Source organism: Procambarus clarkii, chromosome 58 (assembly GCF_040958095.1).
Source record: "Procambarus clarkii isolate CNS0578487 chromosome 58, FALCON_Pclarkii_2.0, whole genome shotgun sequence".
Classification (NCBI taxonomy): domain Eukaryota; kingdom Metazoa; phylum Arthropoda; class Malacostraca; order Decapoda; family Cambaridae; genus Procambarus; species Procambarus clarkii.
In genome coordinates, this window is record NC_091207.1 from 1791943 (window position 1) to 1811175 (window position 19233).

At 42.7% G+C, this 19233-nt stretch overlaps 1 protein-coding gene across 1 annotated transcript in view; it reads right to left on the reverse strand.

The window, feature by feature from the left end:
* Positions 1–2790: 2790 nt before the first annotated feature.
* The window catches only part of LOC138353500 (ryanodine receptor-like), a 46705-nt gene continuing 30262 nt past the window's right edge, over positions 2791–19233 (reverse strand). Inside the window, exons 9-16 of the mRNA XM_069306476.1 lie at positions 18859–18866; positions 18050–18248; positions 15255–15476; positions 14920–15096; positions 9867–9872; positions 8843–9107; positions 4909–5120; positions 2791–2898 (exon numbers count right to left, since the gene is read on the reverse strand). Coding sequence (XP_069162577.1) covers positions 2791–2898; positions 4909–5120; positions 8843–9107; positions 9867–9872; positions 14920–15096; positions 15255–15476; positions 18050–18248; positions 18859–18866 — 1197 coding nt within the window. The remainder of the gene's footprint in view (positions 2899–4908; positions 5121–8842; positions 9108–9866; positions 9873–14919; positions 15097–15254; positions 15477–18049; positions 18249–18858; positions 18867–19233) is intronic.

Genomic DNA, 19233 nt, shown 5'->3' on the forward strand with positions numbered 1-19233 from the left:
TGACAACTATCTCATAGTGCCATCTCCCATAGTGTCAATATCTCTCATAGTGCCAACTATCTCCCATAGTGCCAACTATCTCCCATAGTGCATAGTGCCAACCATCTCTCAGTGCCAACAACTCTAATAGTACCATCTCTCTTGGTGCCAACTGTCATAGTGCCATATCCCATAGTGACAACTATCTGTCATAGTGCCGACCATCTCCCATCTTGAGGTTATCTTGAGATGATTTCGGGGCTTTAGTGTCCGCGCGGCCCGGTCCTCGACCAGGCCTCCACCCCCAGGAAGCAGCCCGTGACAGCTGACTAACTCCCAGGTACCTATTTACTGCTAGGTAACAGGGGCATTCAGGGTGAAAGAAACTTTGCCCATTTATTTCTGCCTCGTGCGGGAATCGAACCCGCGCCACAGAATTACGAGTCCTGCGCGCTATCCACCAGGCTACGAGGCCACGCCCCATAGTACCAATCACATTTCAGTTCCATCTAATATAGTACCAACTATCCCCCGTAGTGCCAACCATCTCTCATAGTGCCAACTATCTCCCATAGTGCCAACTATCTCCAACAGTGCCAACTATCTCCAACAGTGCCAACTATCTGTCATAGTGCCAACTATCTCCAACAGTGCCAACTACACCCCTTTAATGCTACCTACCACATTTACTTCGATAGTTGTAAGTGCCAACTCTTCATATCACTACAATAACCTTGCGGTGCCTATCCTCATGATTAATCTCCGTAGGCTCACAAACTGTACATAATATGTCCACATTTGTTTCTTCTCCAAATTTTTTATTCACTTATTTTTGAAAAGTATAAATTTAAAAAATAAAAGTAGTATATTTAATGTTAACTTTCCATAGCCACCTAGGCTACACAACAGCCACATACAGGGACAATATGCCTGGGGGAGAGTGGGTATCATACACACACACACACACACACACTGACACTGTTACGACCCTGGGTTCCTCAAATGGAAACCAGAGGTCAAATTGAGCTAAATAAACTACTTTATATTAGTGGGACGCATGGCGAGGTGTCTGTGTTTGTATCTTCCCTGCCAGACGTAAGACGATTCTTGTTTCTCAAAGAGCATTTAAAGACTGAGCTTGGGGTTGATTATTAAGTAATAAAATAGGCATCAACTATGTTTACAAATAATTAGAAAGTATTAGTAAAGTAGATCTGAGTAAACTTGGATATAGGGCTGCTGTACAATTAATTGAGTAGTCTGCCGGCAGCGAGTCAGCTGAGGAAGGAGACTGGAGACGGTCTCCCTTCTCTGGCTGGCGTTCGAGGTGTAAACATCTATACTGTGTGGCTCTGCACCTCTCTCCCCTTCCTCCTACTACTCACCCTTACCTATTTCTGTGTCTAGTTTACTAAGATAAGTATTGTGTATTTAATTGTGCCTACTCTGAGATTGTAAGATTGGTGTAGACCTGGGGTAGTATTTTCCAGTGTTTGGGTACCCCTTAGTGTTGTGTTGTGCTAGGGTACCACTTGGGCTCACTACCCTAAGCTGCCTCAAGCTTCAAGTTCTTCACTAGTAAACTTTACCCTAGCTTGTGCTCAGTGTAAAACCTTGCATCCTGCTTATGTGGACCAAGGCTTTTAACGTAAGATAGTGTGGTAAAGTTATTATTGTTATTTGTGTGAATGTATATGGGGGGTTGTTAAGGGGTTAATAAATAAGTAAGTTAAAGGAGTATCCATTCTTCCTGTGTAGGAGATCTGTGATCTACCTCTAGACTGACATTGTTTTGTAGCCAATTATTAATCACTGTTTATATTTTTTATTGGGGGCCGGGCCTTACTGCTCACCACTATTAGAGATACATCTTTATTCTAACTGCTGCCCCTTCACCACATTAACACTAGATCCCCCATAGTACAACCCACTATTTGTAACACACACACACACACTATGGACTTGACATCTGTGAGTGACTCATGAGACTCAATGTAAGTACAACAAATTCATTAATAACAAAAATCAAACATTTACATGCAACGAGAAAACAAAAATGCAGTTCCAAAATACAGTAGACGGCAGACATACACGGTTATACATATCAATACATACGGCAGTATAAATGCACTCTTATGCACTCTTCTCTCCGAGGAAGAGTACCAGCAGCAGGGCTGTAAGACTGACCTTTATCCGCACTTTGTACATTAGAAAATAGAAAGACCACATAATTTGTCATAAATTTCTGTGTCGACTGAAGTTATAATTGTTGGAACAAACATGCTTAAAGAAAACACTAATGCGAAGCAGGAAGCCCTAGTTTTGTGAAGCCCTTGATGAACGCCTGGAGGCCTTAGTGGCCTGCAGGCGGTGTGTGCGTAGCAGTAATACATCGGTAACTCAAAAAGTATAAAATTGGCTGCGTACATCGGGTGGAGGAAGCCACCGGCTCCACACCTGCTTCCTCCCGTCGTACACGGGTAACCACAGTAGCTCCACATATAGTGCTGCTGTCTTGAGTGCAAGCATGACATATCTAAAATGACTGCAATGCAAACGGTCATACGAAGATAACTAGAACAGCCACACGCATGGGACGGGAAGATGCAACAGACGAGCCAGGACGCTTTGCCCGACCTCGACGGGCCAGAAACATACAAGCATCAACATGATCTACGTTATAAGCTAGTTAGGTACCGCTCATATTCTGCCAGAAATTCCGGCTAAATGTCTAATGCTACAACTAACGTGAGCTAGCCACCACACCCGCTACTTCACCACTCACGACAGTCAGCAAGGATTAGACATCAATCACTCACTGATGGTTCTGTCGAATATATCAAGGCACACGCCTACCACGTCTCCGACCTGCCACTTGTGGCCGTAGCTGTCCAAACCGCCCGAATGACACTTTTCTTCCTGTATCACATACAAACTATTAGCAACATTGCAACAGGGACACTTATTTTTGCAACGAGACATTATTTAGGGTAAAAATCAGACAGTAGTAAAGTGCAGCAGACACGTCAATGAAAGTGGCACTGCACCACTTTAAGATTTTTGGTGAGGGAGTATAATTGTTATGGTTAGTTTCCATGTGGAGTTTGTGCTGCAGTTTACTACATGCCAAGAACACGGTGTAGAACACAGCGCTGGGTTAGGGGTAGGAACTTATGTGGCTGCAGAGCGGCTGATGCACATCTGTGAAGAATAGAGACCTTGAATGTTAGTGAAAGACTCCACAGAGATAGCACACTCACGGTACCACAGAGATAGCACACTCACGGTACCACAGAGATAGCACACTCACGGTACCACAGAGATAGCACGCTCACGGTACCACAGAGATAGCACACTCACGGTACCCCTCAAGCCTCATCCCGCACCATCACGTCTTTGGATTTTTTTTGTGTGTGTGTGAAAATGTTTCATTTATGTAAACAAGTGTGATAAGTTATGTTGGAATGTGTTTTGTGGGCGTGTGTGGTGCGACGGGAGACCCGAGCGGAGAGGCAGGCCAGCCAGGTACACCAACACACTTACTGATGGTCTTGTCATGCAGGTCCATCATTACCCCTACAACGTCGCCCGGCTGGGCACGTCGTCCGTACGCCTCCGTCCCGCCCATATGGTGCTTCATGTGCTTTAAAGATACAGGCCAAGTTACTGCTTCATACTTACAGCCCAGGAGGCACCGCTTCACTCTCACACCCACTTCTACATTCATTATACATTTCAAACCTGACTTGTTTATACCAAGTAGTCACAATAGCATCAAGTCAACAGAGTTGCTGCAATTTTCATCTTCAATATATATATGGCATGTGCCCCATATGTTGAGCGTTGCGCAGGACTGTGATCTGTGCCATGTGTTTACCACACCACAACATACTTGTTCTTACTACAATTGTTATAACTCATATTCAGACTAGACATTTAGAGCACTGTATTAGACCAGTCATTATATTCAACGATATTATGCTTGATATTATTTACTATCGAATATTTAGAAAACTGCATGACTTATTTGAAGGTGAATTTTGCTAATATCTATGGGAGTGTGAGACTGTTTACTTGCAGCAGTAAATGCTTTCACAGAGAGAGAGAGTGAGTGAGTGAGTGAGAGAGAGAGAGAGAGAGAGAGAGAGAGAGAGAGAGAGAGAGAGAGAGAGAGAGAGAGAGAGAGAGAGAGAGAGAGAGAGAGAGAGAGAGTGTGTGTGTTCCTGAGCACTGTGTCACAGTCGTCACAGTTCCTGAGCATTGTGTCAGTCATCATACAGTTCCTGAGCACTGTGTCACAGTCGTCACAGTTCCTGAGCACTGTGTCAGTCATCATACAGTTCCTGAGCACTGTGTCACAGTTCCTGAGCACTGTGTCACAGTTCCTGAGCACTGTGTCACAGTTCCTGAGCACTGTGTCACAGTTCCTGAGCACTGTGTCACAGTTCCTGAGCACTGTGTCACAGTCGTCACAGTTCCTAAGCACTGTGTCACAGTCATCACACACAATTAACAAATCATGAAACTTGTCACGTCTAGGTGTCCCAAGCTGATAAAGGTTCAATGTGAAAACATTTCTATATTATTGACAATCACTTGCAATTTTTCACTGAACTGACGGAAAATTACGTACAACAGTAATTAGCATTTATCTGAGTGCAATTACAATTAAATTTCAGCATGACCAAAACAATTATGAACTTCTCCAGTAATTGTGTCGGTCTACTGATTGTTGCTTTATTTACTCAGGAATCTACTTGTCTCATATTATTTGGCATAATAAAATTACCATAAATAACGTTCAAATAAATGAACAGCATTTAAATTTGTTTAATTTATTATTTACATAGTGAACGATAGGATGTGACAAGAGCGACCAGTGAGCTCTCCCAAAGAAGCGGGAGAAGCTCACCCATTCTTCATACTTACACGGAACCCGTCGAAGGCCCAAGACTTGTCGTCGCAGCCCAGCTCCGTCCCGGGCGGACTGCTCGTCTCTATCCAGCCCACGCGCATGGGTCCAGAGGTAAGAACTTCCATCTCAAAGTACCATTTGCCAGAAGTGACGGCGTTGGTGTTCTCCAGACGGTAGGTTCGGTGGGCCGTGCCTCGCTTGATGCTCTGTATGGCTGCGGCCGCCGCTGTCACCAACACACCTCCATGTTAGTGCCCTCAACACTGTGGTCCATGTTAGTGTCCTCAACACTGTGGTCCATGTTAGTGTCCTCAACACTGTGGTCCATGTTAGTGTCCTCAACACTGTGGTCCATGTTAGTGCCCTCAACACTGTGGTCCATGTTAGTGCCCTCAACACTGTGGTCCATGTTAGTGTCCTCACCACTGTGTGGTCCATGTTAGTGCCCTTAACACTGTGGTCCATGTTAGTGCCCTCAACACTGTGGTCCATGTTAGTGCCCTCAACACTGTGGTCCATGTTAGTGCCCTCAACACTGTGGTCCATGTTAGTGTCCTCACCACTGTGTGGTCCATGTTAGTGCCCTCAACACTGTGGTCCATGTTAGTGCCCTCAACACTGTGGTCCATGTTAGTGTCCTCATCACTGTGGTCCATGTTAGTGTCCTCACCACTGTGTGGTCCATGTTAGTGTCCTCAACACTGTGTGGTCCATGTTAGTGTCCTCAACACTGTGTGGTCCATGTTAGTGCCCTCAACACTGTGGTCCATGTTAGTGCCCTCAACACTGTGGTCCATGTTAGTGTCCTCATCACTGTGGTCCATGTTAGTGCCCTCAACACTGTGGTCCATGTTAGTGTCCTCACCACTGTGTGGTCCATGTTAGTGTCCTCAACACTGTGTGGTCCATGTTAGTGCCCTCAACACTGTGGTCCATGTTAGTGTCCTCAACACTGTGGTCCATGTTAGTGCCCTCAACACTGTGTGGTCCATGTTAGTGCCCTCAACACTGTGGTCCATGTTAGTGTCCTCAACTCTGTGGTCCATGTTAGTGCCCTCAACACTGTGGTCCATGTTAGTGTCCTCAACACTGTGGTCCATGTTAGTGCCCTCAACACTGTGGTCCATGTTAGTGCCCTCAACACTGTGGTCCATGTTAGTGTCCTCACCACTGTGTGGTCCATGTTAGTGTCCTCAACACTGTGTGGTCCATGTTAGTGCCCTCAACACTGTGTGGTCCATGTTAGTGTCCTCAACACTGTGGTCCATGTTAGTGCCCTCAACACTGTGTGGTCCATGTTAGTGCCCTCAACACTGTGGTCCATGTTAGTGCCCTCAACACTGTGGTCCATGTTAGTGCCCTCAACACTGTGGTCCATGTTAGTGTCCTCAACACTGTGGTCCATGTTAGTGCCCTCAACACTGTGGTCCATGTTAGTGCCCTCAACACTGTGGTCCATGTTAGTGCCCTCAACACTGTGGTCCATGTTAGTGCCCTCAACACTGTGGTCCATGTTAGTGCCCTCAACACTGTGGTCCATGTTAGTGTCCTCAACACTGTGGTCCATGTTAGTGCCCTCAACACTGTGGTCCATGTTAGTGCCCTCAACACTGTGGTCCATGTTAGTGTCCTCACCACTGTGTGGTCCATGTTAGTGTCCTCAACACTGTGTGGTCCATGTTAGTGCCCTCAACACTGTGTGGTCCATGTTAGTGTCCTCAACACTGTGGTCCATGTTAGTGCCCTCAACACTGTGTGGTCCATGTTAGTGCCCTCAACACTGTGGTCCATGTTAGTGCCCTCAACACTGTGGTCCATGTTAGTGCCCTCAACACTGTGGTCCATGTTAGTGTCCTCACCACTGTGGTCCATGTTAGTGTCCTCAACACTGTGTGGTCCATGTTAGTGCCCTCAACACTGTGGTCCATGTTAGTGCCCTCAACACTGTGGTCCATGTTAGTGTCCTCACCACTGTGGTCCATGTTAGTGTCCTCAACACTGTGGTCCATGTTATGTCCTCACCACTGTGGTCCATGTTAGTGTCCTCACCACTGTGGTCCATGTTAGTGTCCTCAACACTGTGGTCCATGTTAGTGTCCTCAACACTGTGGTCCATGTTAGTGTCCTCACCACTGTGGTCCATGTTAGTGTCCTCAACACTGTGGTCCATGTTAGTGTCCTCACCACTGTGGTCCAAGTTAATCCCATCAAAATAGGTAAAATGTTGCATTTAATGCAACTTATCTTTCCGGTGGGACCTTCAGTAGGTCTCTGGTCTGTATCAATAACCTGGTCAGGATAAATCACAAGATTTCTGGAGAAACCGTCTCCAAGTTGTGTTCCCCCTCCCCGCCCCCCTTATTGTGGAAGAACAGAGGAACTTTGAAGAAGTGTGTGGATATAGTAGAACTGATGTTACGTGAAGAAGTGTGTGGATATAGTAGAACTGATGTTACGTGATGAAGTGTTTACAGGCAACCCGTTCTCGCACTTGCTTACTGTCAATATTGGCGTATTTAATAAGTGCATATGTGACATACTAATTGATTGTGAATACTTTAGTTTACCTTGAAAAGCTTCATAGAAAACACCGACCTCACCTAACCTTCTTAGTATGTTAAGATTAGTATCTTATTGCTTCTTAATTACAATTATTACTTAACCTATACCGTTGATAGGTTAAGTAATAATTGTAAATAAGAAGCAATAAGATGCTTATCTTAACATACTAAGAAGGTTAGGTAAGGTCGGTGTTTTCTATGAAGCTTTTCAAGGTAAACTAAAATATTCACAATCAATTAGTATGTCACATATGCACTTATTAAATACGCCAATATTGACAGTAAACCTATACCGTTGATAGGTTAAGTAATAATTGTAAATAAGAAGCAATAAGATGCTTATCTTAACATACTAAGAAGGTTAGGTAAGGTCGGTGTTTTCTATGAAGCTTTTCAAGGTAAACTAAAATATTCACAATCAATTAGTATGTCACATATGCACTTATTAAATACGCCAATATTGACAGTAAGCAAGTTCGAGAACGGGTTGCAACAGGAGTAACAGACTTGTATCGGCATTAATCAGTGGAATCTTAAGTGTAAAGTCAAGTCTTTTTTTAAGTGTTTAGTTTAACTCTATACATATACGTGTGTCACGTGAAGAGATAAATGGATATCTTAAATATATGAGATATGAAATATAATATATATCTCATAAATATATGAGATATAAGCAAACTAATTATTATATTAAATGACATTTGAACAGGTAGGTTTTATTAAAAGTTCATTAGCATGTAAAAAAGAGTGTAGCAAAGTTTGTAAACTATATGAGTGTAGAAGTAAATCTAAACAGATGCATCTCGAGATATGCTGCTCGTACTCTTGCACAGTTTCTCAACACTACTTTGAATGTATTACTCGAATAAATTTTCTTAATTATAATAATTCCAAAATTATAATATGACTGAATTTTTGCTCAACCATTTTCATCATCCGCACGGCGATAATCACTCCCCATACTGATACGTTACAAAGAAATCATAATGGCATGATATGTCAACGAGAAAATAATTTTGTGGCAATGGGATGACTCGAATCGGCGTTCTGATGATTCCCAGAGTTGATAGGCTTTTGTCTTATCGTGGCAGAGTCGGTTAAGGCAGGTGTCTGGAAATCACCTGAACGCCGGTTCGATCCCCCAAGATGATTTTCTCATACCGATATATATAATAGCTGAATGACACATTCTTTTTCATCCATGCTGAGAATAGTTAAAACAACTGTCACATCCATACAATGTGACAGATGTTTAAATTTAGTTCACCATTGAGATCTAACGAAACATGGTGTCGCATGCAAGAGCTCAATATTATTTCCCACAATCCCTTCCTATCTCTCGTGAGCGTTGTGCAAGATGTGTTATACCAAGCAGGTTGCCGCTCACCTTCAGCCTGGTCTCCCGTGGGAGCCTCCAGAATGTAGCCATACACAAGGAGAGTCCGAATGGTCTCGGATGCTGTGTCTCGGTTGGCCTTTTTGATTGCATCGTCGACGTTTCCATAGCTGACGAGGTGAGGTGAGCGATGCATGACTGGGTCCTCGTTGAGGCCGTAGGTCCAGCCTTGTAGGATCCGCTCCCGGGCCCAGATGTTGTGAGTGTTCTCCGCCAGCTGGTCCACCAGCTCTTCCAGTTTGGACGTGAGGCTAACCTGTTCACAACACGGGTTCTCACTCTTATTCACAAGTAAACATTTACTATTCTGCAGATTTTGTTTAATCTAGAAAAATGTGACAAAACTAAATATTATTGAAATATTGCAAATAAATAATCCCGAAGAGGGCAATTATAATGGCTTGGCGTAATTGTTTGGGTATTCTGGGAGACAGCAGGTAACAAATAATATATTGATGTACTTATGAAAGCACACAAAAATGGATTTACATTTTTCTCACAGATCCAATATATGTTAGCAAACACACAACAGCTGTCGGAGTGAGGTGGTGGGCAGTGGACAAGTAGGCTGCTAGCAAGTTGGAAGCTCTCTACCAACTTGTACACGTCACACCAAACATGTCATGAAAAGTACACTGCAATAGTATGCTAACACTAGTTACTACAGCCAAGTGGTGCTTGCAACATTAGAAAGTAGGTTTCAACAGGACACTACAATTAGGTTAAATGGTGAGGGGTAGACTACAAGGAAGCCAGGTGGTGGAGGGTAGACTACAAGGAAGCCAGGTGGTGGAGGGTAGCACCAGGCAGCACCAGGCAGTCAAGGCACCAGTCAGCCCGTCCTCCAAACAAAGACCCAGAAGTGATTCCATGCACCTGCCAAACCCCCCTGTTTATGAATGAAAAACAGTTTACACAGGACTCACAACTGATGATGTTCGAACGCTTCCGGCACAAGTTCTTTACTAACGAATTTTGTTCGAACCACAACGCTGTAAATGCTTCACCCACGTACTTTTAACTGTCGGTATACGGACAGTTAAAAGCACATAAAATGAGCACAGGCTCTGGTAAGGAGTTCAACAATTGTTTAGGATCAAGAAGAAAAAGTGGGACATTTAGGGGGAGATAAATGGAACAGACCGTATACCATTTATTCACAAAGATACGGGCTGCAGAACACCGAATATGGGACAAAAAAGTAAGGGAATGAGGGCAATATCATCACAGATCAAGAGAGCTGTAGAGTTAAGGGCCCTAGCAAAAGCTAGAGGGGAAGAGAGAAAGAAATAACTACAGAAGTGACCAGGATGAGCGCAAAGCATCGCTCCTGGAGACAAACACAAAACGTGAAAATTGCGTGATCAGAAGTTGGAGTTCATGGAAGTTCGCATAAAAACTATGAATATTTCCATTGAAGAACAGACATAGACAAAAAAGAGAGAATAGAAACTGAGATAACAAGGGAGAAACAAAGGCATAGAAGAACACAGTAGACTAAAGATCAGGATCAGGATCAGTGAAATTGGGGTGACGAGGCATAGGCAAAGATAGCAAAGACAAGGGAGGATGGACCAGAAGCGGACTGACAGTCTGGAGTGGGAGGAAGCATCGAAGAAGGGCGGTTGCGAGAATTGGGGGGAAGGAAGGACAGAAGCAAGAGAGTGCACTGGATCAAGGACAGCATCCAAGAGAGAGATTCAAAGACCAAAGGAACCTCCGTATCAGGCGACTCCACCACTGAAATGGGAGGGGAAGCAGGGATAGTGTCGGAGTCGGAAGGTGAGGAATATATTGAAGCCATCATACTCGTTGGGGAGGAGGGAGAAGAGCCAGGCTTACGATACTGATGGAGAGAGACTGGTGTACCATCAGCAATGTGGTGGGCAACAGCCTCTACAGTCTCAACAAGAGAAGCAGAACGGGAATAGTCAACATGAAGAACGCTGGGAGGAGGATGGACAATGGCCAGGACAGACAGGCGGTGAGGAGGGCTAAAAGACAGAGGGGAGGGCTGAAAAGAAGGATTGGGGTGAGAAGGGAAAGAGGGAACAGGAGACAAGGAAGACTGGGAAAGTAGGAAGGAAACACTAGAAGGAGAACCACAACGCAAATGAGCAGATAGGTGGTGGAGGTGTCGGTGTCCAAGACCTGGAAACGGTTAGGAAACTGAGATAGCGAGAGAGGACGAGGGGGAGAAGTGGAAAGCAACACACGAGCATAAGACATATCGGAAAAAAAAGGGAAGACGGCAAACCTGGTGTCTCGCCTCAGGAAAAGAAAAAATGATCACAATGTTTCAAAGTGAGGATGGCTTCCTCAAATTTGTTGTGCACACATGTGCGGGAGAAGGCAGGGTGGGCATCACAGCAATTAATGCAGTGAGCTTGAGAAGAAGAACACTGTCTTAGAGGCTCGAGGCTCCACACAAGGGGCATAGAGACACCTCAATTGTGCACGATCATGAGGGAGGGTTTGAGTGAAGGTATCTATCGGGAGGATAGAATGGCCTTGGCCCTCAAGAATATATTTAATAACCTCATGGCAGTCTTTCAGTTCTCTGAAAAACTGTGCCAATGCTGGCATTTAACCTTAACCCCTAACTTTAACCATTTAACCCCTGTTCAGATCTTTTTTGAGATCTGAACAGGGGTATCAATCTCCAATGCAGGACAACGAAGCCAAGCAAGCAGCCGCTTCTTGAGAAGGGGCTACAATGACACGTGTACCAGAATGGGTGGGGTTAAAAGTGACAAATATATCCATTGAATCAACGAGGTGTTTATGGAGGAATAAATCATTAGGACGAGTAGGATCAACATGACTGAGATCAAAATACTTAGTGCACGTAGTCTGAAATGTAATTGATCAGGAAGAAATCATACATGTGCAAATGCGGAGGTGACGGTGCCGAGCTCCCCCAGTAAGAGAGGATGTAAAAGGCGGAGTTATTACAACGAGAGACGACGTCATGCCAGGTGATGACCACTGGGGGCTTGGGGCTCAACCCTGCCACAGAGGTGGGAGGGTAGCAGAGAGTGTTGGTCGGGAGAGTCAGAAAAGCAGCTTGGTCTGGGCCCAAAGTAGCTGGAGGGGCTAGAAAGCCTGACCTTCCCTCACAGTCCGAATCGGTGGCCTGGCCGCCCATCCCATCAGTCTGAGAAGTTAAATGAGGTCAGAGAAAGGCATAAAAACAAACTGGGAAAGATTTCATCCACGAATAAGCCCCCATACCCACCATGGAACCACAATTAGAGGATAGGACACCCATCAAGATGGGATCCCCAGGAGCGCATTGTGAGTATACGCCCTGCAATCGCAACCTTAAGAGCTGTCAGTCCGTTGAGATAGGGTTCAGCAACAAAGGCAAGGATTGACAATAAAAGCATCCCCCCCTCGCTCGACAACATCAGGTACCATAGTTCTACGAGTGAGTTAAAGTGTACCTCCCTAAACACCCGGTGTCAAAACAGAATATGACATTAGAAAAAATATTCAAGAATGGCAAAAAGTCGGCAGAAAGGGAAGTCAGAAAGGAGAAGAGGTGGGGGGAGGAAAATAAAACATGAGGAAGAAGAAAAAAGCATCCAGCAAAATTAGTGAAGACAGCAGCAGGAACATAAAGCTTCAAAAGGACAGAGGACAAGCAGTCCCAAAGAGCATCACATTCCGGCAGTCGCCCACCAGGCCCCCTCAAGACAGCAACAGGCTGGAAAGAGAGGGAGTTATGTCCAGATACACACAGTCAACCCACCCATCTATTTCCTATAGAATCAATGTGGCTCTATCATAAAAACTAACTAGATTTGTTACAAAGGATCTTCCTATTCGAAACCATATTGTCTGTTATTATAATATTATTATTCTCCAGGTGTTTTACCCATTTGGTTTAATTATTTTTTCTAGTACTGTATTTTGACTACCACGCTTGTTAATCATGTGGGTGTATATTTTAATGGGTTTTCTCGGTTACCATTTTTGAAGATTGGATCTATGTTTGTCTTTTTTCCAAATATCTGCTAAGATTCCTGTGGACAAAGATGTCTGGAATATCAATTGGAGTGGAATTCTCAGCTCAGTTGCACATTCTCACAGCACCCAAGGTGAAACTTCATTTGGTCCAACCGCTTTATTTCTTCTTAGACCCTTCAGTAAATTTCCACTTCGTCTCGAGACACCTCTATATATTCTATGGTGTTTCCTTGCCATTGGGTCTGGCTCTCTGATATCCTCATTTTTCACAAACATAATTTGGAACTGTTCATTTAGTCTTTCAAACATTTTCAATCAATCCATTTCAATCTCTGGATTTGTTTTTTACATGCAGCTTGCTTTTAATGAATTTATAGAAAAGGCCTGGATCTGTTTTACCTTTGTCAGCTATACCTTTCTCAAAGTTCCTTTCTGCCTCTCTCCTCACTGCTGTGTAACTGTTTCTTGCTTGTTTGTAGTGCTTGCATGTTTGAGGGTTAGGCCTCTTACTATAATCTAGCCATTTCCTTGTCTTTGTCCCTCTTTGTTCCATTCCTTGTCCCTCTCACAGTTTCTGTTGAACCAACCCTGTTTTCTGGTTCTACATCTCTGTTTTGGTGTATATTTATTTGTTTACCTTCATTATATAGTTCACAGACTCTGGTATACATCTCATTTATTTCCTTGCCTAGCAACAAGTCTTTCAAATTAAAATCATTAATGAATTTGTAAAGTTCCCCATAGTGTCCTCCCTTAAAATCAAGTTTGTAAACTATTTCCATTTCGCCATTCTCTTCTAGATTATATGACATGGCATATCTAATTTGCAACAGGTCAAGGTCACTTTTACTCAAGGAAGGAAGGTATTGAATGGCATATCTCTTCTTCTTTCCTAGTAAATACCAAATCCAGCAATGATGGAGCATCACCTTCTCTCATTCGTGTGGGCTGTTTAACATGTTGATTCATGCAAGATTCCAGGATGAGGTTTACAAATTTGTCAGTCCAAAAATCCTGTTCTTGCTTCATAGTCTTCCCAGTCACTCGATTTCAAATTGAAGTCACCAAGTATCAACAATCGTGATTTATCTTTATTTGATTTCACAATAATCTATCTTATGATCATTATAAGGCCCTCTCGTTTAACATTGAGCTCCTCCTTACTCCATGTAGTACTTGCTGGTGGACTATATGCAGTAATGATTATTAGTTTATTATTCCGACTGCAAACCTCCAGTGCCCTTATGTCGACTTCTCGAGGATTGTCGAGTATCAATTCTCTTGTCTTCAGTCGTTCCTTCACCAGGATTGCCCCTTTTCTAACTTGTCTGCCGCATCTCCAAATAGTATAGCCCCTCAGGAATACCACCTCATTTAAATTCTTATCCTCCATTTTCGTCTCTGTTAGTACGACAATATCTGGCATCTTAAGCTGTATTATATAATTTAACTCCAGTATTTTTTACCTTACCCCATATATGTTGGTATTCACAATTTTCAGAGACATGCTCCCTCCTCCTTTGCCCTTCACACTTCTTTTCTCTTACGCGTTTGTTGATTTACTTTCGTGTACCATCTCACAGGCTTCCCGGTCCCTATCACCTTGTAAAAAAAAATTATTCGTCCTCATTTCTGTTCTCATTTAAGCGTTTTGCTTCAGCAAGGTTCAGTGTCATCTTCTTTGTGTCTTCCATAGAAAGGTCTCGTCTTAATGACCAATATTTCCCTTCCTCATCATTTTGCAATTTCTTGGCATTCCTAAGCACTTCTGTCATTTGCTTTACTCCATTCAATGTTACCCTTAAGAGGCGAGACTTAACTTTTACATAGTTTCCTATTCTCCTAAAATCACTGACATTTTCCTTCATTGACAGGCCTTCCCCTAAAGCTACTATTTGCTTAACAAATTGTTCTTTTCCTGCTGCTCAGTCCGCCCCAGAAGGTATGTCCTTTTCTAAACATCAAAATATTATTATAGACCTAATTCTATCTTCAGTTTTCTGAACTAATGTGCTGCTAATAACCAGCTCTGTTCGAATTGCCTGCCTGATGTTAGTTCCTGACTTCTCATTTCTGTTTGTGGCTTCCAGACATACTTCCTTGATTGTTTCTTTATCATTTACAACTTGCGCATATGTTTCTTTCATTTCCTCCTTGTACTTTTCCAAATGTCTAGTAGCGTCTTCCATCTGAGTTGCAAATGGGTTTTCTTTCATAAATTCCTTGCCTAACTCGCTGGGCTGTATAGTTTCTCCTAATTCTTGTTCATTTATCTTTATTTTTGTTTATTTCCTCAAATTCATTTCCCTTCAATTTCCATGTCTCATATACTTTCTGTAATTCCATGATTTGTCCTTCCTGCTTCCTTACCTTGTCAGTCAAACTGGCAATTTCCTTATCCTGCTGCAACAAAATGTTTTATAGTCTTTACCTGGCTCTTGAGATCTTCGTTTTCTTCTTCTGAATTAAGGAATGTTCTTTTATAAGGCTCAAGTAAATCTTCAATCCTCACTAACTGACCTAGAAATACCACCTTCCTTTTATTTGTTTCTGAGTAAAATCTTTGAAGTCTGCCTCTTTTGATGTCTCCACTGACGGCCGTGTCCCATCCAGTTCTGCCCCATCTGCCATCTTGGTTTTGATTTCGTCGGCTCTGGTTAAGAAACCCTGGGACAAATTTTTCTACCAGATTAATATATTTTTCACAACAATCGCCCCTGTCCACCTTTTATCGATGATTTCGGTAAAGTGATGGCATCGGGAACACCACTTGCATAGCCCTCCCCACCACTATCACCCAGTTAGGACGCAAAGATCCTGCAGTTCTCAAGCTGTGTCACGACGATGGTGATGTGCGAGTGTAATTACCTAAGTGTAGTTAAAGGATGAGAGCTACGCTCATGGTGTCCCGTCTTCCCAGCACTCTTTGTCATATAACGCTTTGAAACTACTGACGGTTTTGGCCTCCACCACCAAACTTGTTCCAACCGTCTACCACTCTGTTTGCAAAAGTGATTTTTTCTTATATTTCTTCGGCATCTTTGTTTAGCTAGTTTAAATCTATGACCTCTTGTTCTTGAAGTTCCAGCTCTCAGGAAATCGTCCCTGTCGATTTTATCAATTCCTGCAACTATTTTGTACGTAGTGATCATATCACCTCTTTTTCTTCTGTCTTTCAGTTTTGCCATATTTAATGCCTCTAACCTCTCCTTGTAGCTCTTGCCCTTCAGTTCTGGGAGCCACTTAGTATCATGTCTTTGCACCTTCCCAGTTTGTTGATGTGCTTCTTAAGATATGGGCACCACACAACCGGTGCATATTCCAGCTTTGGCCTAACAAAAGTCGTGAACAATTTCTTTAGTATTTCGCCATCCATGAATTTAAAAGCAATTCTGAAGTTAGAAAGAGTAGCATAGGCTCCTCGCACAATGTTCTTTATGTGGTCCTCAGATGATAGTTTACTATCTACAACCACTCCTAGATCTCTTTCTTTATCAATTTTTTTTTAAGATTTCTCACATAATTTATAGGCTGTGTGGGGTCTATGTTCACCTATTCCACATTCCATAACATGGCATTTATTCACATTAAATTCCATTTGCCAATTGGTGCTCCATATACTTATTTTGTCCAGGTCTTCTTGAAGGGCATGACAATCGACTAAGTTTCTTATCCTTCCTATTATCTTAGCATCATCAGCAAACATGTTCATATAATTCTGTATACCAACTGGTAGATCATTTATGTAGACAATAAGCATCACTGGTGCAAGAACTGAACCCTGTGGTACTCCACTTGTGACATTTCTCCAGTCCGATACATTGCCTTTGATTACCGCCCCCATTTTTCTATCAGTCAGAAAATTTTTCATCCAGATAAATGCAGCTTACCTGTTACCCCTCCAATATTTTCCAGTTTCCAGAACAACCTCTTATGTGGAACTCTGTCGAAAGCCTTTTTTAGGTCCAAATAAATGCAGTCAACCCAACCATCTCTTTCCTGTAAAATCTCTGTAGCTCGATCATAGAAACTGAGTAAATTCGATACACAGGATCTTCCAGATTGAAAACCATACTGTCTGTCTGATATTATATCATTTCTCTCCAGGTGTTCTACCCATTTACTTTTTATTATTTTTTCCAATATTTTGACTATTACACTTGTCAATGATACAGGTCTATAATTGAGGGGGTCTTCCATGCTTCCACTTTTGTAGATTGGAACTATGTTAGCCTTTTTCCACACATCTGCTACGACTCCTGTATGCTGGGGTGTCTGAAAAATCAGCTGAAGTGGAATGCTGAGTTCAACTGCACATTCTCTCAGAACACATGGTGAAACTCCATCTGTGCCAACCGCTTGGTTCTTACTTAGCTCCAAGAGCATTTATTTCACTTTGTCTCTTAGACACCTCTATGCGCTCTATGCTGTTCTGTGGAATTCTTATTGTCTGGTTCTCTGAAGATCTCATTTTATACAAACACACTTTGGAACTTTCCGTTTAATGTTCACGCATTTCATTTTCATTTTCTGTGTGTCTGGCCCCCATTTTCAACCTCTGAATATTATCCTTTACCTGCAGCTTACTTTTAAAGAATTTATAGAAAAGACCTGGATCTGATTTACATTAGTCTGCTATACCGTTCTCAAAGTTCCTCTCCGCCTCTCTCCTCACTGACTTGTAGTTGTTTTTTGCATCTTTGTATCGCTGGTATGTTTGTTGGTTTGGCCTCTTCCTATAATCATTCCATGCTTGTGTCTTTTAATCTCTGGCCCTATCGTAGTTTCTGTTGAACCGACCCTGTTTCCTAGGTCTGCATCTCTGTTTTGGTATGAATGTTTGTGTGTCTTCATCGTATATTTCACAAAATTAGGCATACATCACATTTACTTCCTTGCCTAGCAACAAGTCTTTCTAGTTATACCCATAAAAAAATTTCTAAGTTCCCCATAGCGTCCTCTCTTGAAATCGAGTTTAACAACTGTTTCAATGTCCCCATTCTCTACTAGATTATATCGCATAGCATATTAAATGTCCAAGAGGACGTGATCACTCTTTCCCAAGGAAGGTACTGGATGTCAAATATCTCTTCTTCTTTCCTGGTGAATACTAGATCCAGTACTGACGGAACACCCCCTTCTCTCATACTTGTGGCCTGCTTGACGTATTGATACAAGAATGTGTCCAAGATGAGGTTTACAAATCTGCATGTCCTCTGTTCTTGCCTCGTAGGCCTCCCAGTCTATTGCCTTAAAGTCCCCCAGTACCAACAATCGAGATTTATCTTTATCTGCTCTTACCATAATCTCTTTCGTGACCAGTATGAGGCCCTCTCGTTTGTCATCCAGATCTTCCTTTGTCCATGTGTTGCTTGCTGGTGGGCTGTAGGCATTTAAAATTATCAGCTTATCATCTTGATTTGACCTGCAATGCCATTATGTCAATATCTCGAGGGTTTTCAAATTAACTCTTTCCTTCAGGTGTTCTTTCACCAGCACAGCCACTCCTTCCCCCTTCCTAGTTTTCCTGACACGTCTCCAAACTGAGTAGCCCCTTGGGAATACGACCTCATTTAAAATATTTTCTTCAAGTTTCGTCTCTGTTAATGTGACAATATCTGGGACTTTGAGCTGAATTATATCCTTCAACTCCAATATTTTCGATCTCACTCCATCTATGTTGGTATATACTATTTTCAGGAACATGTTCCCCTTCCCTTTATTCTTTACACCCCTCTTCCTTTAATGATTTTGTTGCTTTGTCTTTATGTACCACTTCACAAGCTTTCCAGTCCCTGACACTTTGTAGAAAAAAAAATTCCTTTCTTCTTCATTTCTATTCCCATTTAGACGTTTTGCCTCATGAGGTTCATTTTCAGCTTTTCTGTCCTCCTTTGAGAGGTCTTGTCTTACTGACCAAAGTTTGCCATCCTTGTCACATTGCAATTTTCTGGTATTTCGAAGCACTTCTGTCATATACTTCACTCCATTAAATGTCACCCTTAAGGGGAGGTTCTTGTCTTTCTCATATTTACCTATCCTCCTAAAATCACTGACATGCTCTTTTTAATTTAGGCCTTCTCCTAATCCTACTATTTTTTCTATGCTTTTCATCTCTTCTGCTGCTCGGTCCACTTTAGATGAAATTTCCTTCTCTAAACGTCCAAAAATTATTATGGACTTACTTCTATCTGCAGTGTTTTGTACTAGTTTACTGTTGGTTATCAGTTCTTTCCTAATTGCTTGCCTAAGATCCGTTTCTATGGTGTGTGTGTGTGTGTGTGTGTGTGCGTGTGTAATTACCTAAGTGTAGTTACAGGATGAGAGCTACGCTCGTGGTGTCCCGTCTTCCCAGCACTCTTTGTCATATAACGCTTTGAAACTACTGACGGTCTTGGCCTCCACCACTT